This window comes from Aquarana catesbeiana, linkage group LG04 (genome assembly GCF_042186555.1).
Source record: "Aquarana catesbeiana isolate 2022-GZ linkage group LG04, ASM4218655v1, whole genome shotgun sequence".
Lineage (NCBI taxonomy): Eukaryota > Metazoa > Chordata > Amphibia > Anura > Ranidae > Aquarana > Aquarana catesbeiana.
In genome coordinates this window covers 241737906-241760197 of record NC_133327.1, presented here as the reverse complement: position 1 = coordinate 241760197, position 22292 = coordinate 241737906, and the positions used below count along the sequence as shown (strand labels likewise).

The 22292-nt window shown below is 42.4% G+C and overlaps 1 protein-coding gene across 1 annotated transcript in view; it reads left to right on the top strand.

Moving 5' to 3' along the window:
- Window positions 1–5188: 5188 nt before the first annotated feature.
- Window positions 5189–22292, top strand: part of LOC141139810 (fetuin-B-like) — a 32120-nt gene continuing 15016 nt past the window's right edge. The window contains exons 1-4 of the mRNA XM_073626313.1: window positions 5189–5460; window positions 11877–11999; window positions 15077–15164; window positions 20058–20224. Coding sequence (XP_073482414.1) covers window positions 5251–5460; window positions 11877–11999; window positions 15077–15164; window positions 20058–20224 — 588 coding nt within the window. The 5' untranslated portion in view covers window positions 5189–5250. The remainder of the gene's footprint in view (window positions 5461–11876; window positions 12000–15076; window positions 15165–20057; window positions 20225–22292) is intronic.

The following is a 22292-nucleotide window of genomic DNA, read 5'->3' as shown; positions in this document are numbered from 1 at the left end:
GCCCATCTGCTCACCCACCGGCCCCACTTACCTCCTTGCACATCCGCTCACCAGCCAGGCCCACTTACTGTCCTGCCGCCCGCTTCTTTCTGGGGGGGCAATTGCCAGATTGCCCCCCTGGATCCGCCCCTGTATGAGACTCAGGGCTATGGGCCCCAGATTCGGGGCTATAGCCCCAGAAGCCACCCCCTAGAGATGCCACTGCCATACATTATACAATTTTCTTGTATAATTATCCCTGAGAATTACCAAAACCATATAATATGAGGTCAAACCTAAACACTTTCAATTTGTATGCAATCAGGCAAACCCTTGCACTACATTGTTGAAGGTAAATCTAAAGGAAATTGAAGAAGAAAATAGTATAATGTATGCCCAGCTTATGAACCACCTCAGTCTAGCACACATGTCTGTAACTGTACCAAAGCTGGCGCAAGGCTTTCATGAATTAGGTGCAGGCCATGTTAAAGGCGCCATACTGCCAAAAAAGTGATGTTACTGCTTTATTGAGTAAATTTCACCGTATGAGTAGAAAATAATAGCAGAGGCCAGACATTGTTTTCAATGTCAAATGAACTCTGTTTGCTGTAGAGTGGCGCACTGGAAGCACCATGAAAGCGTGAGTACCCTGATGTTTTTTATCTTCAATAAATAGTGTTTAAACGTTAATACACTATCTAGCCTTTAGATTACATTACATTAGATTAACCTGGGGATCCCACAGAGACCATTACACTCAGAGCCCAGAGGTGGTTCAGCTGCTTTTGCAGACCAAACTTAGTTGTGCGGTCATACCCTGAGGTGAGCACCATCACGCGGGGGTAGCACGTGTTTGAAGTCACTGCACAATTGTTTGGAGCACTACCACAAAGTCACATCATTGGATATTGGAATTAACCACTTTTACTGTGGACTTGCTTATCATAGGATTTTTACATGGACTTACTTTCACTTTGAACTTCTTTGGAGCACTGTTATTTATATCTGTTATTTTTTTATCAGTTTAATTGTTGATTTTTATTATTTATATTGATCATGCACTAATCTAATTTTGGCACATTAACACTTTATATATCCACCATTTCATTGGTTTATGTTATATATGGTATTGAAGACGCTTTTACACAGCGCTGCATTCATTTTATTTATTTATTTTCTAGCACAATTTATGGGAGTGTGATCAATGCTAGCGGCTGTATAAAAATATTTTTATTTAATCATTTATAACAGGCATGATCAAAGTCCAGCCCGCGGGCCAATTTTGGCCCACGTTCTGGTTTATTATGGCCCCCCTGGTAATTTGGATATATATAAAATTTGACTTTTACAGGGGTGACATCACCCCATCTGATGAAGGCAAGATCAACACAGTTTGGACATACTAATGTCTGATATTGCCTTCACTTTATCAAAGCTGAACTTCCTGAGTTGTGTATGTTATGGTTTGCAACATGCCTGTTTAACCAAAAAAAGGATATTTCTAATGTGAAAAAAAAAATGTTATACACCAAAGATGTTGGTTTGTTCATTTACCCTTTTCTAACGCACATGTGAATGTGCTTTGAGTAAAATGTTTTCTACTCAACAACGTGTGGCTTCTTATTTCAATGCTCAATAGCAATTTTTGTTGTAAGTTGGTGTTTACAGTGACAATGGGGGTTATTTACTAAAGGCAAATCCACTTTGCACTACAAGTGCAGTTTCAGTGCAGTTTCAAGTGCACTTTTGCAGTGCACTTGGAGTGCAAAGTGGAATTTCCTTTAGTAAATAATACCCATGGTGTTTTATAATTTGCCACAATCATGCCATTTTCGTGACTCCTCAAATTTCAGTCATGGAGCTGAAAATGATAAATATTTTTATCAGTAATGCATTACATACATTAACAACAAAAACAAGCTGTGTGTGTAGCAGACCCACACCATAATAGTTTGCTGAAGAAGAGATTGTCACCTCATGTAAAAAATTACGTTTGCACTATTGAACAAAAAGGCAAAAAACAAAAGCCCATTGGATAACCTAGGAGCCAGCTAAAAGAAACAGAAGCAGTAAATCAAGTAAATATTATTTAGGTATAAATAAAAAATTTATTTTTAACAGGTTTGTTAACCATTTTGTGCCATATCAATGGCCTCCCAACCCGCAAAGTACTCTAGATACTTTTCACAAACTTCACGGGTACTTTGGACGTGGGCAAGCCAGGACGGCCAGCTTCAAGAGCCGTCAGGGATGTATCCGGTAATAAGCCGGCCTCAGTCCCATCTGAGGCCACGTAGTTCAAAGCATTTTTTTGTAAAAGATTATGCAATATGCAGCATGCCATAACTGATTGAGTTTATATTCTGCCATGTTGATCGCTGTGAGGAATAGGCGGAACCGGCTGGCCATTATTCAAAAGGCATTTTCCACCACTCACCAATCCCAAGTCACCATTCTGGAGCCGTCTGTAAAATTCGGTCTGGGCGATGACTCCACCATCCGACATCCGGCCATTCTTCCCCACGTCCACATACAGGAATTCATATGTCGCTGACACCACCGCCAACATCACAATACTATTAAATCCCTTATAGTTATAATAGTATAACTCCGAGTTGGGGGGTGGGACAGTGTGAACGTGCTTCCCATCTATTGCCCCTACGCAGTTGGGAAAGTCCCACCGCTGGGCAAACTGGGAGGCTACAGTCTGCCATTCCTGTGGCATTGAAGGAAACTGTGGAGTCAAACAAGAAAAGAAAATGTGTCATTTTGCACATAAACATTGCAAGCAGATTAGACACAAACATTCTTGGCCAAAATCAGTATTAACATTTATTTGAAGGAGTACTTAAAGACAAAAAGAGAAGGTCCACTTAACAGATGCTTCACCCCCTCTGATGGACCATTGTAAAAATTTTAGGGGGGGGGGGAGATGTTTTGGACAGGTAACCCTGTCTACTTCATTGAGAGCTGAATGCATAAATAATGTGTTACTTTGGCCAGCCCCTCCTTAGTTACACTATTGGCAGCCCACTGGACAGGTAAGAAGTGTCGTAATACAAAAATATAAATACACACTGTACAAATGAAAGCACTTTTTTACATTCTGCAATTACCTATCAAGATAATAAGAGAACAAAACTTGAAACAGTACCATTTGAAAGTATTCAGGCAGTCCCTTTCACTACATGCTTTGGTGAATTCATACAGAAACCTGACCACAAAAGAGGTAGGTATAGTGTGTATGGGTCTAGCAAAGTCAGTAGATAGAGGATTGGTATCGGTTGACTTAGCGGTTGGGGGGAGGGAGGGTTCTAAATGATTTTGGGAACCCAAAAAAAAGCGTCTGGCAATCTGCATGAATTTAAGGACACAAATAACATTTGTACACATTTTAGGGGGTGTTTAGGGTAAAGCACTACTATGGAGCTGACAAAATACATTGTTAAATAACTAGACTAGGTGCGTATGGGCCCAGGATAGCAAGCTGGGGAGGTTAGTGAAGGCAAATATGCATGAAGGACAAAAAAGGAAGTTTAAAAGCTTCCAGCATGCATGAGAACAAAGGGGACATTTGCGGCATATTACAATCATGGTAATAAGGGAATGATGAAATAAATATCATACATTAGCAATCATTAAATACATATAATGTGATGTTAAAGGAGAAAACTTACCCTAATATAGTCCTTCTGCAGAACCGGAATGATGGCAGAACAGGCCTCTGGAATAATGATCCCCAGAGCCTGAGGGGAGATGCCTGTCGAGAACTTGATATCCTGCAGACTTCTCCCCATCGCCAAGTACAGCAACGTGGCGACTAGCCTCTGTTCAGGAGTGATGACTTGCCGCATGCAGGTGTCCTGCCTGCTAATATACAGGGACAGCAAAGCCAACAATCTGTGAAAAACGGGGTCTGTCATCCGGAGATAATTCCACAAAACATCAGGATTATTTTCACTGATCTCCCGCAACAAAGGCATATGAGAGAATTGATCACGGTGGAGCAACCAATTCTTGGTCCATGAACTCCTCCCCACCCTGTTCATGGACTGGGCTTGGGTCAAAGCAAGAACCCCAACAACAAGCCCCCACACAGCACAAACTCTACGACGAGTACGTAACCGCAACATGGCTTCAAAACGGTCGGCTGGTCAGAACGAACTAACAGAATGCACTGAAAAACAGAAAGGCCTGAGAAGAGCGAGCTGAAAATCAGAAACGAGCGAACAAGAACGCACTGAAAATCAAATACATACTATAATAATAATAATACGCACTGACAAACAAATGCGAACTGACTACATGCACTGAAGAACAGATACGAACCCACAAGCACAAACTGAAGAGCAGTAATAACGATCTGAAAAGCATGAGGCTGAAAAGCAGGAATCGTCTCTCACCAAACTTCTACTAACACGAGATTAGCAGAAGGAGCCCAAAGGGTGGCGCACTTGGTATTGAACATCCCTTTTCTAGTGCCGTCGTGCGTGTTTTAGGTCACTGCGTTCTAGACGTTCGCAATTTCCGACCAACTTTGCGTGACCGTGTGTAAGCAAGACAAGTTTGAGCCAACATCCGTCGGAAAAAAAAACATGGATTTTGTTGGCGGAATGTGCGATCGTGTGTACGCGGCATTAGACTGAATTTTAATTAATTTCAAAGAATGTCAGGCAAAATGGTCGGCCCTTACGCATGTTCACTTCATCAAATCCGGCCCACTTTGAAAAAAGTTTGGACACCCCTGATTTATAACATCACATTAGTTTAGTGTTTATTATGGATTGGCCATCTCTTTGGTAGCTCGCAAGATACATAGTGTATATTGTTTTCAATGTGTCAGAATGATTGCTTGAATAGAATATCTCTAATTTACCTTTCAGAACATTTTTCTTTAAAAATGATGTATAATGTCGGTCACATAAAAAAAAAAAAAAAATGTTCAAACATACTTCTTATCTAATTGTTTGTTGAGCATTAAGTTATAGTCTATATTTCTTTGTTTACCATTTGTTTAAAGGTAGATAGTGGAAAACTATTTGATCGGTCAGTTTGCTAGAGAAAAACAGACACACTGGACATCAACCTGGCCCTTAAAAGGTCAGTAGTATTTGGCAATTCAGACAAGCCTATAATCATTTACCAATTATTTGTAGTACTTCATTGACGGGGTCAAGGAGAAAAGCTTGAGTCCACAATTAAGAGCTAGCCTATATAACGGGATGCTGCAGAATGAAATAGTTCAGGTCCAATCTGTGGTGAACCATCACAATGGAGCAGATCTGTGCACTAGCACTGTGTTTGCTGTTGTCATTGTGCTCTGCCACAAGCCCAAGCCCCCCAAAGATCCCCATCTTAACCCCTTTAAACTGCAATGAAACAAACTCACTGGTTGGCTTAGCAACAGACCTGATCAATGAAGACCGCGAAAGAGGATTTATCATAAAGCCTTTTCGCACTAGGTCCATTTTTGAACAGAAGGTAAGTAACATTCTTGCAGTAAGTACATACCATGGCGTGGTAGAATGTGTCAGTTGAGCTACATACTTTATTTGATTGCTATTCAGTGACTTCCTAAACTAAAGCACACCCTACTATCAAATAGTGGTAGCAGGTACTGGCACTTTCAGATACTTCTATTCTGAATGCCTGCAGCATTGTGGACTGAAGTATTTTTTTTCCAAAATTTTCTCCCAAACTGCTCTGCCATGTATGTTACAAAAGATGCCTTTTCTGATAGATTACAGTCATTTTTGTGACATGTGGTGGCATGAAACTTCATCAGCTCTAGAAAGTTCCACTTTGTAATTTTTCATTTAAATAACTGTAGGCATAAGAAGCTCTTCTTCTACAGGGCATATATAGTAGAATATCAATAATTATATATTATAATATCCAAAAACATTTCCCAATTACCCCTCATTAGGATGGACTGTGCTTCTTTTTGTTTATTAATTCTTTCTCTTCTGTATGACTGGAGCCATGGTTGGGAAGCTACCTTTTCCTAAATACTTTGTGCTGAAAGTTCTCCTCTTTTTCTCCAAAAAATTGTAGGGTTGACTTTTGGTTAGTTTGCTGTGATTTTCTTGCTATAATAAAGGCTAAGTTCACCTTTCCAGGCAGAATTTCAATTTTTTTCTAATGTCTTTTCTGTCCAAGCCAACCCAATGTGCTTATCTCTCACTTACTTAGTCCATGGCAGCTTTAAATCTACACCTCTCAGTTCAAAATGTAAAAAAATGCATTCCAAGGCCATCACTTCCATCCACTTTCCTACTTCTTCCTGTAAGGTGGCCATACACTATATAATCTCCTTTAGATCTACCATCAGCTATGTAGTGCAAGGGCCTGCCTGAGTTGATACAGATTGAATGGATTGATAAGGTGGGTTCTCCAATTCCATAGTTTTGGTAAATTTAAAGGAAATTGTACAGAGAGTGTACAATCAGATTGCATAGTGTATGGCTAGCTTTATACAAGTACATAGGAGGGAGTGGGTTATGGTTGCCACCTCATCCGTTTAAACCTGAACACATATTAATTACACAGGTTCTGTGGCTGATTAAGGTGGTAATTAAACTCACTTGGTGCCTTATGTGCATTTAATTAGCCTCAGAACCTGTGTAATTCAAAGGTGTTCGGGTTTAAAGGGATGCGGTGGCAACTCTAGAGTGGGTGGAGAAACTCAGCTGTCATTGTTCTTGTGGAAACACACCAATTTAACTTTCAGGCCCAATTCTAGTGTAGTGGAAGCGCACATGTTTGGCGCATTTTTCCCATGACATGCATAGGGCAGCCCATTGATTTCAATGGACTGCCTACATGCAACAAATGCAGCAAAGTAGCTCATGGAACTTTTTGATGTGTTGCAGTTTGCACGCTTTTACTGCGCATTTTGCTGAGTTTGCCGCACATTTTTGCATGCGCCAAATGTGCGCTTGTTTCTACATTTGGGGTGCCATTAACAATTACCGGCACTGAAATCAGGTCTAGTCTATTTTAGATGTATGAATATGACCATACACTATACAATCTGATTGTAAAATCTGCAGTCTCCTTTAGATTAACTAAAACTATATAATAGGTGGACACACCTATCTATCCAATCAATCTGTATCCAATTAGGCAGGCCCTTGCACTACATAGTTAATTGTAGATCTAAAGGAGATTGCACAATCATATTGTAAAGTGTTTGGTGAGCTTTACCGACTTTCAGGGATATACTGTACTTCTCCTGTTTTTAGTACTACAGCTGTGCTCCACCAGGGGCGGATCCAGAGTCTAGTCTCGGGAGGGGCACTGCCAGAAAATATATTTTTTTGGGGTACATTTATCGGGGAAATGGCTGGTGTTGGCGCTTCAATCATCACGGCACCATGGTTGTTATGGTGTCAGGATGATTGAAGCGCATTATTACCATAATTACATTGTTATAAAAAATTAAATAGTTTAACTCACCATAATGCAGAATCAGTGGGAGCCCCGAGTGTGTCACTTGCCACGTCACCTGTCACTAGATGCAGATTGTCACTTGCCACGTCACCTGTCACCAGATGCAGATTGTCACTTGCCACGTCGCCTGCCACGTTGCAGATTGTCATTTGCCATGTCACTTGCCACGTCGCCTGCCACGTTGCGGATTGTCACTTGCCACGTCGCCTGCCACGTTGCGGATTGTCACTTGCCACGTCGCCTGTCACCAGATGCAGATTGTCACTTGCCACGTTGCGGATTGTCACTTGCCATGTCACTTGCCACGTAGCCTGCCACATGTTGCGGATTGTCACTTGCCACGTCGCCTGTCACTTGCCACCTGCTAAGGTGGTCTCTTGTGTCCCAGAGACGATGTAATCTCTCTGCTGCCGCAGCTGCCTGCATGGAGGGGGGGAAGTTGAACTGCAGGGATGCAGGGCGGGCGCCGAGAGATGATGTCATCTCTCTGCTCCCCCACCCACCGGCTCCCTGATTGGTCAGCAGGCAGCAGCCCGCCCACAAACACATTGAGCGGCGGCTCTCCCTCGCCTATGGAGCCGCCCGGCGGCTCCCTCACTTACTCCCTCATTCACCGAGCCGCCCAGCGGCTCTCAGTCACGGAGCCGCCCGGCGGCTCCCTCAGTCACGGAGCCGCCCGGCGGCTCCCTCAGTCACGGAGCCGCCCGGCGGCTCTCTCAGTCACGGAGCCGCCCGGCGGCTCTCTCACACACCCTGCTCTCAGTCACCTGCATTTCTCGGAGAGGGCAATTGCCCCGTTGCCCCCCCCCTGGATCCGCCCCTGTGCTCCACATAGGCTGTTATGTGATCGATCAAATCCTTCACACTCTGCCAAATCAACGATCTATGAAAGAAGAAGGTAAGGTACAAAACGATCAATCAGCAGAGGAAGACACTGGCTGTGTATTGTAGGAGAATGATGACCACTGACCACTGACAATGAGTGCATGTAAATGCAGAGGTGGGTAGGAGCGTTCTCCTGGAGGGGGAGGACAGGTGCAGGGTGTGTTAATGAGGCCCACTGCTGAACTACTTCCTTACTTCCTAGTGGTTTTCCAGTCCCAAATACCAGGACGAATACCATGAAGTAATGGAGGAGCTTTCTATAGAATGTCTATCAATATATATGTATATAAAATGCACTTTTTATCTATCAAAAAGTGTTTCCCAGTGCTAAACCTTTCATCTGATTTCTAAATTGCTGCATTTGTAAATTCCAAAAGCCAATATACTGGAACAGTAGTGATAAAAAAAGCACTTGTGGGTTTAACCAATCTTGTTTTTTTGTTCAATTCTCCTTTTAAGGGGGTGTGACAAGGGGTGTGTCCTATGTCTGCATACTTTGGCTGATAGGTGTCCCTCATTCCCATGTCAAAAAGTTGGGAGGTATGCGACAGAGGTACATTAATGGCACATTGGTATATAAGGGAAAATGGGATTTAGAAAATAAAAGGTAAACTTAGCCTTTTCAAATCCTGCAGCTCATGGACTGGAACATTTTTAAAGTGGTAGTAAACTCTTGTGAAAAAGAAGTTTTCTCCTGCAAGGCAATATCATAATGTGCTAGTATGCACCGCATACTAGCACATTATGAGAAACTTACCTTGAAACGGAGCCCTCCAGTGGCGAGCTGTCACCGCTGCAGACACTTCCATCTTCACCCCGTCTCCCTTCCGGGTTTACACTCGGTCAGGGCACACATCTCTGAAGGAATGGCACAGGTATGCCATTCCTTCAGAGTGCATGAGCCAGTGACGTCATCAGCTGCTGCTCACCTGAATATCTCCTAAATGGTGCCCGTTTAGGAGATATTCATTTTACCTACAGCTGAGCTTTAATATACGCTTACCTGTAGGTAAAAATCACAAATGAGAGTTTACTATCACTTTAAGGAGCTTTGTTTTTCAGAGTATATGTATGACCATTGCAAAGTATTAACACTCCAATGCTAGTATTCTTTATTCTTTATTAATCCAATCTAAAAAGATGTACATAAAAGGAAATCTAACAATATGTAACAAAGCCTGTGCAGTAATATATTTTAACAGTTTTGTGCATTTCACTTGATGACTATACAAAAACCAGTATGTACCCGTGTCCATTTATAGATTTAGTGACAATATGATGCTACAGAAATCTCCAGGTCTTTTGTCACTGCATACTATAAGGCCTCATGCACACAGCATGTTTTCCTAACTCTACTAGAAGCCTTTCCTCCTGGCAGCAGCGTTTTGGTGAAAAAAAAAATCGCCTGACGCTTGTAAAAGTGTTTAGGTGCATCATGCGTTTGGGTGTTAATTTATTTCATTGGCCAGAATAATCATTTATTTTGGCCACTGAAACGAATTAGTGATTAAACGCTAAATGTGTCTAGTATTGACGCACGTTTAGATATGTTTACAGGTCTTTAGAAGTGTCAAATGTTTTTTTCTGGCAAAACTCTGCTGCTCCTGGATGGACTGGCTGTGGGTTTTGTTTTCTACCGCCAAACTCCTCTAAAAGCCTATATGTTTATGGACACATGAAAGGACATTTAGAGGCAGGGAAAAAAAAAACACGGCTCCCATAGGAGCAGCTGACAAAAACATACAGTGTGCATGAGGCCTAAATATGCTAAGTAGTTTAGCAGTGTATAGACAATTACCAAACACAGAAAATCGGGGTCCAGCACACTCTGTAATTTGGTAATAAAGGGCTACCAGCAGAATTAATTAGCACAAATATGAACCATGACCATAAACATCTACTATATTACACCCGTAAATGGCCTGCACAGGGATAATTTGCCAGCAATATTTACTTGGAAGAATTAGCAGAAAAAGGAAGATGGACGGCCACACTCCAATATAACAACTTTATTGTAAAACGTAATTCATTCACCAACAGTGGTAAAGGTACAGTGTGTAACTGATGCGTTTCGCACCGTTAGTGGTGCTTAATCATAGCTGAGCTCCTTTTTTCTGCTAATTCTTCCAAGTACTTCCAAGTAAAACACGCTGCTGCCTGTTCACTTCCAGATGGCACTTTATACAGACACACAGAGGCACACCTCCATCTCTGTAGCTCTGATTGGCCCTCTTATGACTCACACCCCCTCCCTTCCTGGCAAACTCTCACGAGAATGAGAGAGAGAGAGAGAGCTGTGCATGATGTCATTAGCCTAGGCTTTTTACCAGACAAGAAACAGGAAGTGGGCTGTATAAGGTATTTACTGGCAGAAAAAAAAAGTTTTACTAAACAAAGTTAAAACAACAAGGGCAGAAGATTTATTAGATGGAAAGATGAAAAAAATGACTGAAGTTCTACTTTAAGAGTTCCCTTCACCGGCACTAAGGGGCCAAGCCCAACTCCTGAAAAACAACCCCACACCATAATCCCCCCCCCCACCAAATTATTTGGAGCAGTACACAAAGCAAGGTCCATAAAGACATGGATGAGTGAGTTTGGGGTGGAGGAACTTGACTGGCCTGCACAGAGTCCTGATCTCAACCCGATAGAACACCTTCAGGATGAATTAGAGTGGAGACTGCGAGCCAGGCCTTCTCGTCCACATCCGTGCCTGACCTCACAAATGCACTTCTGGAAGAATGGTCAAATATTCCCATAGATACACTCCTAAACCTTGTGGACAGTCTTCCCAGAAGAGTTGAAGCTGTTATAGTTGCAAAGGGTGGGCCAACTCAATATTGAACCCTACAGACTAAGACTGGGATGCCTTTAAAGGAGAAGTCCAGCCTGAGCTTTTTAGGCTGGGCTTCTCCTCTGGGTCACAGGAGTGCAATTTAGTTTTGCACTCCTGTGAGCCATTTTTAGAGGAGAGCAGTCTGAAGTCGGCTCCCTGCTGATGTCACTGCCATCAGTCGAGGCAGCACGTCATCCCAACTTCCAAGTCTGGATCCACCAGCTGCCTTGATTGATGGCAGTCTCAGCATCTCAGCGAGCTGAGATGGCCAATCCCCGCCCCTCCACAGCTCAGAGCTCCAATGAGCGTGGAGAAGCAGAGAGGGGAGACGCTGACTGACCTCTCCCCACTGGGATCTGTGAAATCTGCGATTTTCGTGGTTCGATTCTCAGTGCAGAGACGGCGGGGGATAGATGCAGCATCGGTCTGTGCACATAGAGTTCCATATTTTTCTTGAAGTATTTTTACATCATGTAATAAAACGAAAACTCCAAAACAGAATGCAATTAACAAATACAAAAGTATAAGCTTCAACACACAAACATGCATGTCAGGACATACAGCATAGTTATGATGGTGTTTCTAAATGCATCTATTTAAAATAAAAAATCTAGATGGCAAAATTATAGACCTCACAAATGTTGTTTCATTTGTATGCATTGATGAGCACTCTTGTTGTTTAATTAATCATTGTTTATTTCATTTTTATCTTCTCTGAATTTAGGTAGAGAAAATACCTGGTGCCTCTATCTATTATATAGACTTTGATGCCAAGGAGACGGGGTGTTCTGTTTTAAGTGGTAAAAAGTGGAAAGACTGTGATAAAGAAAGATCATTTCATGAAAAGGTAAATGTAGGAACAGAAAAGATCTGTGTTATTTCCATACCTGGGAACTTTTGGAAGTATGAATTCCTAAGAATGGGGGTGGAGCAGTGGACAGGGACAGTGGCAAATGGTGAGTGTGGCACAACTGTACTAACAGTGGGAGGGGCTTAAAACTTGAGCCTTTGTACAGTGTGTCAGCAGTATGTAACATACATAGTATAGGGGTCTGGTTGGGCAATGTACATAGGGCAGAAGCCAGGGTTGGGTAAGGCATATAATGCAAGGGTCCAAGGTGGGTAATGTAGATAGTACAGGGGTTCGGGATAGGTTACTTATATAGTGCAGGGGTCTGGGGTGGAAAACGTATATAGTGCAGGAGTCTGGGGTGGAAAGCGTATATAGTGCAGGAGTCTGGGGTGGAAAGCGTATATAGTGCAGGGGTCTGGGGTGGAAAACTTATGTAGTGCAGGGGTCTGGGGTGGAAAACGTATATAGTGCAGGAGTCTGTGGTGGAAAGCGTATATAGTGCAGGGGTCAGGGGTGGAAAACTTATGTAGTGCAGGGGTCTGGGGTGGAAAACGTATATAGTGCAGGAGTCTGTGGTGGAAAGCGTATATAGTGCAGGGGTCAGGGGTGGAAAACTTATATAGTGCAGGGGTCTGGGGTGGAAAACGTATATAGTGCAGGAGTCTGGTGGAAAGCGTATATAGTGCAGGGGTGGAAAACGTATATAGTACATGTTTCAGATGTGTTATGTACAGAGTGTGGGGGTCAGGAGTGGGTAATACACAGAGTGCAGGGGCCAGATGTATGTAGTATATACATTATAGTTTAAGAGTCAAATGTATATCAAGCCCAGTGCACAGCACCTCTTTTGATTCTTTTCCCCACCACCCTCTTATACATGGCACAGCAGTACTACCTATGCACATACATACGCACTGCATACAAGATACATACACATTGCACTCAAGTACATACAACATACATTGACATGCATGCAATATATGTAAACACTGTATACACATGCATACAACACACTGCATACAGATTAATACAACATACAAAAAAAACAGTATATACATACATACCACATACCTACACACTACATTTACATACATACTGCATACAACATACCTACACATACTGTACATACACACATCGGACACATTCATACAACATATACACACAATCACTTACCTCACTGGTGGCATGTTTAGTTCCCCATGTCCATATTCCTGCCGGCATAAAACCAACGGGGCAGCTCATTGCCATCTCATCCATTTTGCCCCTGCACAGCTAGTAAATACAGGTCCCAACATGCGTGATGCAGAGAAATGACATCTCTCACACACACACACACACACACACACACACACACACACACACACACACACACACACACACACACACACACACACACACACACACACACACACACACACACACACACACACCATTTTTTTTTTTGTTTGCTTTTTTTTTCAGTTTCCGAAATAGAAATTCCAGAAAGGTAACTTGCAAAGCTGTTCTAAACTGTGGGCTGCACACCAAAATGATTCCATTTATTGCATTATAATTTATTTGTATTATTTATTGTAATCTCAGTTTTGGGTGGGTGCAGGTGAATTAAATCACCTTCCACCCCATTATGTCTGTCAAGAGGCTCTAGCGATTTGCTTTCAGTGCAGTAATTGTGCTCTCAAAATTACATGATTAAAGTGATTGTAAGGGTCTTTGTTAAAAAAAAAAAAAAAAAAACATATCATACTTGCCTCCACTGTGTAGCTTGTTTTGCACAGAATGGCCTCGAACCTGTTTTCTGGAGTCCCCCGGCAGCTCTCGTGGCTCCTCCCCACATCTGATAACCCCCTCGGAGAAGCGCTTCCTTGAGGGGGTTACTTTGCGGGCGCGCTCCCGAGTTCAGCATTTGCGTCTATAGACAAACGATAACCGGACTCGGTCCCGCCCCCCGGACCCACGTCATTGGATTTAATTGACAGCAGCGGGAGCCAATGGCTGCGCTGCTATCAATCTATCCAATCAAGAACCAGGAGCCCATGGAGAAGGAGCCAGTGTGTCCCCACCGACTGAATGAAGGGGTTCAGGTAAGTAAAATAGGGGGGCTAGGGGGCCGGTGACTGGCAGGTGTTTTTTCACCTTAATGCATAGGATGCATTAAGGTGAAAAAACACGTACCATTACAATCCCTTTAAGGAATCACTCTTTCATAGCCTATGGTTTTTGCCTAATCTAACAATATGAGAAATGTAAAAGAACAAAAATAGATCTTGCCAAAGGGGACACAAACAGTAGTAAACACCTGACAGAGGTTCTAATCTTTCACCACTCTATCTATAATGAAAAAAATAGTTTTGGCTGGAGTTGAAGCAGAACTAAACTTTCCAATCCTTTTCAGCCAAGGAGGCTGCCATCTTAGCCTCTGTTTGATCTGCAATTGCCATGGAGCTGCACGTGTGATCAGTTATGATGTCAGCCATTTGATGGTTTGACAGTTTGGTTGAGAGCACAAGCAAATGGGACAGTTATCATTCCCAGCATGAATAAACCAATAAATTGATGGGTTTAGTTCTGCTTAAAATTTTATTCACTAAAACGTCTTCTGCTCCTCGGTGAGTGGCCCCGTTGTCTTCTGGGAACTGTGTGTGTTCCCAGAACACCACGGGGCCATTCACAAAACACAGCGCCGCTCACGCGTGCGCAGTAGGAAACTGGCATTGAAGCTGCAAGGCTCCACTGCCTGTTTCCCTTACCTAGGATGGCTGTGCCGGGACCCGTGATGCCGAGGGACGGGTCGGCCTCGGGCGGCCGACATCGCGGGCACCCAGGACAGGTAAGTACTTATTTAAAGTCAGCAGCTACAGTGTTTGTAGTTGCTGACTTTTTATTTATTTATTTATTTTTTTAGGCCAGAATCCCGCTTTAATTGAGACAAGTACACACTAAAGATGGATATTGTTTGTTCATATTTCATATCTGAGGTTTACAACCACTTTAAATGGTGAACAACATTGCCAACAAAGAGTTCTTGTCAAAGATTTTTGATGAAGGCTAAGCAATAATTTCTCTCATTGTAGGTGGATGGGGAATGCAAGACTATCATGTACATAAGCAAGCCATGGAGAATACTGAAAACATTGTCTTACAACTGCACGTTGGGTACAGGTAAGAGCAAGATTGGACAAAGCATGCACTTGAAAGGGGATTTAAAGTATTACTGAATACAAATGCAAAAATACAAAATACAAAAATGTAATATATTGCAGTCGGCCTGTCCTTAGATGTGGTGACTGCACATTTGTTTTCTATTTTAAGCTTTTGTCTCTTGATTTTCACTTGGTAATCCTGCCAGTAGATCACTTCCTGTCCTAATGCTCAGTCATTTGTACTGTAACTATGAAATAATATCATTGTCAGTCAAGGACAGGAAGTGTGTTAGGACTACAGAACACATCCCTCTTTCCTTATTTCCATAACATACATGACAGATGTTTTTCAGTCCACAGAAGTCAAATGTACAGGGCTGAAACCATTGCTTAGGATTTCAGAACAGCCAGGCAGGAATTTATGAGCTCACTGGATTTCTAACAGATCAACAGGCATTTTCTGCACTTGCAGCATTTTTGAAGAGACAAAATATGGGAAAATGTGCATACATTAAAGAAATCTACTGAATATTTTTTTTCATATTGTCCAGGCATACGTTCTAAAGCTGGCCATAGAAGAATCGCTATTCAACCTGTTCAGCAGGAACCAGCCCAATTTCAATCCATCTATGGGCAGGCTGGTTATATTGCAGTTATCTATCGATCAGCTTCAGTACCACCAGCCTGTTGTTCTCTTGTTTTGTTTTTTTATCACTGCCAGCAGAGATCATAGTATTCTGACAGCCGGGAAAGCTCCCGCTGTCAAAATACAATGGCTTCCCCCATCAACACTAACTGTGTTGGGGCAAATGAGCAATTTTCTTTCCTTCAACCTTTGGTTGAAGGAAAGAAAATTGCATAATGTATGGCCTGCCTAAGAACCGATGATATAAAATGTTACAATAGTTTAGGATTTAGCCCCACAGTCTGAGCAGAGCACCATCCAGTTTATATCTGTATTTAACTTTTCAAAGCTTTTGGAAAAGGCTTCATTACCACATAAATATAAAAGTGAAAAACTAGTGCGCAAACCAAAGTGAATCTCAAAAAATATAATGGAATAATAAACAGATCAATAACTATTAACACACATAATAAATATCAATCATATGCATAACTGTAATCCAATCAGGGAAGTATCAGTCTAACTATCATAAGAGTGCATGTGCAAACAAAAGATTTTAGTGTTGATTGTAGAAGTGCAGCAATCAGGTACAGGAAAAACATCAATTCTTATAACGTGTATTCACACTTGCTTCCACCTCCATTCACGGGTCATATAAGATAAAGGAGATCTCCATAGTGCAGTAATATAAAGTAATGTGCAATGTGTCCTCCCCCGGTCACATTGCACATGTCACAGCGTGGAAGGTTGGAAGCAGAGGATGTGTCCACGGTGTCACACGATCCGTGACGCAACTCGTCGGGAGGAGCCAGGTGATGTCCCTTCCAGTCGCACCTGAGACTGGAAGTCCCTGAATTGCATCGATGCTGAATGTTTCTATTTTACATGTAAGTTGCTGCTTTGAATAAATTATTTTATATGGAATTACTGAACCATGGAGATCTTCTTTATCTTGTATGACCCTTGAATGGAGGAGATTAAGGAGGACGTATACAGTATAGTACAGTGGGAGAATACTGTTTATTTTTATCCCCAACCACTGCCTTACACCTTTGCCTGCTTTGGTGCTCCAAGGAGAAGAGCAGAGAGTACCATTAAGATTAACACTTAACAGAAGCTCTGCTAGACCCGCTGGGGTCTTTATTTGAGGTGAGAGGCTGGGGCACACTCCTGGTGGATTGCGGATGGTGGAAGCAAGTGTAACTGTATAAGAATATAGAATTATAAGAATTTATGTTTTTCCTGCACCTGATTGCTGCACTTCTACCATCAACTCTAAAATCTTTTGTTTGCTTATGCACTTTTTTGAACTTTAGATTTGAGGAATTATACTTGTTTGCACATGCACTCTTTTGCACTCTTCTGATTTTTGGACTGATACGTCACTGGATTTGATATATATTATGTGTGTTAATAGTTATTGATCTGTTTATTATTGCATTATATTTGAGTTAGCGCCACATTTATTTATTATATTTATTACCACAGAAATACAGTCAGACCCACTCTGATGCCCTAGATAATTCAACTATCACTCTATAATATATAATCAGTTCAAACCCACTTATGTGTATTTTTCACTTTATACAATTAATGAAAGATAACGTGTTTTTTTTTTTTTTTTTTTTAATGTGTGGCGGCTTCCAGCTAAAAACAAAATAATAGCATTCTTGCACACCAGGCATACAGGCTACAGTCCATGTACCTGGAGGGCTACAAGTTTGGAGGCGATCTGCATTGATGATACCATAGCCTGATTGCCCTTCATTACCAGGCAAATTCTTTAGGTATTGAGCCGTAAAAAAAAGTTGTGAGTCCCTCTTTAATTATTGCTATTTGGGACAGTGGAATTTTATCCCATGTAGGGCAGATTAGCTGCTATGCGCTCCTGTGGGGGCTAGTAAGCTGATATTCCCAACCTGATGAACTAGTCTTTTGGTCCAATATAACCACAAAGGTTCCAAGTGAATACGTTAACCAGTTATCTGACAACAGAGGAAAAATTTTATTAGATGTAATCCCCCATTAATACATATATTAAAATAGTTATAAACAATAGATCCAGTAGAACGTCTTCTGTTTTTTTTATCACTGCAGCACAGTGGCTCAGACTAATTAACTGGCATTTTTGCCTTTCAGTTTGGTTCCAGGGTTCCAATCCAACACCTTAAACACCAATTGCCAGGGGCCACAGCACATGGCTTTTATGCTTAGGCAATCCTTTGTAACCAATGTGCAGATATGTCCCTAGTCTCCTTAGGCTCAGCATAGCCCAACTAACCTTACAGAACAGAGTCCTCAAATAGCAAGTCACATTTAACCACAGAGCTACACCTTTAATTGAATTGGGTGTTAAATTTTCCCTTTTCAGTTAAATACTGTAAAAATACCTGATACACAATCTCACTAATAACAGCAGTAGAAGAAAGCATTTACAGTATATGTCCATGGGATATTTCTGACCTGTCCAGATAGCTCAAAGATTAGTGATTTCAGGGGTAGAATAATTTCCCAAAGTGGAATTTCTTGGCTGATTGCTGTTGTACCCCTAAGAATTGTCTACACAGGATATAAAGTTGAACCCTTGGCCAATATGCATTGCTATAGACCAGTGATTGCTAACAAGGGTTCTGTGGAACCCTAGGGTTTCTCAGAGGTTGCTAGGGATTCATTGAGCTGTGATGCATGACCTCCCATTTGATGGTGTCTGCAGAGCTCCAGGGCCAGAGCCAGAATTAATTACACCAATGATCTTTTTAGCTGTGTGCAGGGGCGTAACTAGAAAATGTTGTATGGGGCCCCCCTGCAAACAGCCCCCCTCCCACAGCTGCCCTAGTGTCAATGCAGCGTGGCCTGTGCCCCATGCAGCGTGGCCTGTGCCCCATGCAGCGTGGCCTGTGCCCAATACAGCCTGGTCTGCCTGTGCCCCATACAGCCTCACCTGTGCAGAGGAAGAGGCAAGCTACCCGGATCAGCAGAGAGTGGGATTGCCTGCTGTAATAGCTTTCATTTGAATTTCCCATCTTCCCGGGGCTCATCGTCACATAGCCCCACCTCCTTGGCCTGACGCCTTTGACGTCACACGTCCCGCATTGGATTGGCGTTCTGTCTATCAAAGGCACCGGGCCAAGAGGTGGAGCTATGTGACGTGAGCCCCGGGAACACTGGAAGTTCTAATGAAAGCTATTACATCGGGCAATTCAGCTCTCTGCTGATCCGGGTGGCTTGCCTCTTCCTCTGCACAGGTGAGGCTCTATGGGGCACAGGCAGACCAGGCTGTATTGGGCACAGGTCACGCTGCATTGGGCACAGGTCACAGCTTGCCTCTTCCTCTCCTCTCTCTTCCCCTGGCTGGGAGACTGTGACGGTGGTGCTCTCTTCCTCACTGGGCCCCACTTGGCTGCGGGCCCCATAGTGCCCGCATGGGTCGCTATGGTGGTAGTTACGCCCCTGGCTGTGTGTAAGGGAGGCATTCTGACCACCACTGTAATGCTAAGTACATGCTAGAAGTGTGTTTTTTTTTTTTTTTTTTTTTTTTCGTTCAACCAAACGGACTGAATGGAAAAAAAACAGAGGTCACCGTACTAACTAAGCGATTTTAGTGCTGCAATCTGCCCCACTGTGCCTTGTGTTCTGACAGAGGAACTGCCCCCTTGCCAGAACACACTGATCACCACTGGCAGCGCTGATCGAATGCTGGTTTTCCAGCATGCCTGTTTGACGGAAGCCGATCATTAGACCGGCTTGTGTCAAACAGGCTGGTGTACACACTGGCCAAATGTCAGATATTCGACCTGTGTGTATCAGCTTTAAAGGTTGCATTCTTCCTACTGACCACCAATGTAGGAGACATTTTTCTTACTGATTGCCAATGAAATGATTTTTAGCAGGGGTTCCCCAGGAACTTGAAAATTTTTTCAGGAGTTCCTCTAGGACACAAAGGTTGAGAAAAGGCTGGCATAAACTATTGTGCTACAGAAAATATCATGGCAATGGATCTCTCATCTGTATTTTTATTCTAAATGAACATAAGAAAATAATTAACAGTTAGTGGAGAAAGAGGTTGTATAATAACATTAATAGATTCTTTATTCTGCCCAGTATTTGTTGTAAACGTACAGATGGTAAATGAAGAGTGGAGGAGCAGTAATGCATGAACTATCTCTTGTGGGTCCAGGAATGTATGAACTAGTAGATTCCATGTAGCATACAAATCATAAACATTAGTAATGTATAAACAGAACGTACCAATTCAAGTAACACTGAATACGTTTATTTTTGTATCAGTTCCTTCCCGTACCATTGCTTCAAGTTGCCCTGACTGTCCCGTAATTGTAAGGAATATATCTCCAAGCATAAAAGCAAAAGCTGAACATATGGTGGAAACATTCAATCAAGAGAGCAACCAGACCAATCTTTTCAAACTGGATGAAATAGAAAGAGTGAGAACCCAGGTAACAGAAAGTTAGTATGCGAGTAAGGACAAAGTGATGTACCTGCTGTATTGTCATAATGAGGTGTGCTCAATATTTACTTTATATGGCTTTTACAGTACTGTTGCTAGGGCTATCGGGGACCAATAAAACTAAACTGTACATAGATAAAGGTTGTGTATTAAAACCCTTGATTAAAGAGAAAGAAAAGGTATTTATGATATACTGTATATACAGTGGGGACGGAAAGTATTCAGACCCCCTTAAATTTCTCACTCTGTTATACTGCAGCCATTTGCTAAAATCATTTAAGTTAATTTTTTTCCTCATTAATGTACACACAGCACCCCATATTGACAGAAAAACACAGAATTGTTGACATTTTTGCAGATTTATTAAAAAAGAAAAACTGAAATATCACATGGTCCTAAGTATTCAGACCCTTTGCTTAGTATTTAGTAGAAGCACCCTTTTGATCTAATACAGCCATGAGTCTTTTTGGGAAAGATGCAACAAGCTTTTCACACCTGGATTTGGGGATCCTCTGTCATTCCTCCTTGCAGATCCTCTCCAGTTCTGTCAGGTTGGATGGTAAACGTTGGTGGACAGACATTTTTAGGTCTCTCCAGAGATGGTCAATTGGGTTTAAGTCAGGGCTCTGGCTGGACCATTCAAGAACAGTCACGGAGTTGTTGTGAAGCCACCCCTTCCTTATTTTAGCTGTGTGCTTAGGGTCATTGTCTTGTTGGAAGGTAAACCTTTGGCCCAGTCTGAGGTCCTGAGCACTCTGGAGAAGGTTTTTCGTCCAGGATATGCCTGTACTTGGCCACGTTCATCTTTCCCTCGATTGCAACCAGTTGTCCTGTCCCTGCAGCTGAAAAACACCCCCACAGCATGATGCTGACACCACCATGCTTCACTGTTGGGACTGTATTGGACAGGTGATGAGCAGTGCCTGGTTTTCTCCACACATACCGCTTAGAATTAAGGCCAAAAGGTTCTATCTTGGTCTCATCAGACCAAAGAATCTTATTTGTCACCATCTTGGAGTCCTTCAGGTGTTTTTTAGCAAACTCCATGCAGGCTTTCATGTGTCTTGCACTGAGAAGAGGCTTCCGTTGTGCCACTCTGCCATAAAGCCCCGACTGGTGGAAGCTGCAGTGATGGTTGACTTTCTACAACTTTCTCCCATCTCCTGACTGCATCTCTGGAGCTCAGCCACAGTAATCTTTGGGTTCTTCTTTATCTCTCTCACCAAGGCTCTTCTCCCCTGATAGCTGAGTTTGGCTGGACTGCCAGCTTTAGGCAGGGTTCTGGTCGTCCCAAACATCTTCCATTTAAGGATTATGGAGGCCACTGTGCTCTTAGGAACCTTAAGTGCAGCAGAAATGTTTTTGTAACCTTGGCTAGATCTGTGCCTCAATTCTGTCTCTGAGCTCTTCAGGCAGTTCCTTTGACCTCATGATTCTCATTTGCTCTGACATGCACTGTGAGCTGTAAGGTCTTATATAGACAGGTGTGTGGCTTTCCTAATCAAGTCCAATCAGTATAATCAAACACAGCTGGACTCAAACAAAGGTGTAGAACCACCTCAAGGATGATCAGAAGTAATGGACAGCACCTGAGTTAAATATGAGTGTCACAGCAAAGGGTCTGAATACTTAGGACCATGTGATATTTTGTTTTTTCTTTTTTAATAAATCTGCAAAAATGTCAACAATTCTGTGTTTTTCTGTCAATATGGGTTGCTGTGTGTACATTAATGAGGAAAAAAATGAACTTAAATGATTTTAGCAAATGGCTGCAATATAACAGAGTGAAAAATGTAAGGGGGTCTGAATACTTTCCGTCCCCACTGTACATAATGCAGAGTGCACACCAGCATTGTTATACACCCCAGTAAACTATTGTTAAAATTCTTACCCAAGCACTTTGCAATGTTCAGTGTTGCTGAAACCTGCTGTTTCAGTACTGCTTCCCTGAGCTTCTGCAAGCAGCGTGTTTATTCAGTTATTAGATTCAATAAAATACGGTGCTTGTTCAGAGCATTGAGTAAGAGGGCACACACCTTGAAATGCATAAGCCATGA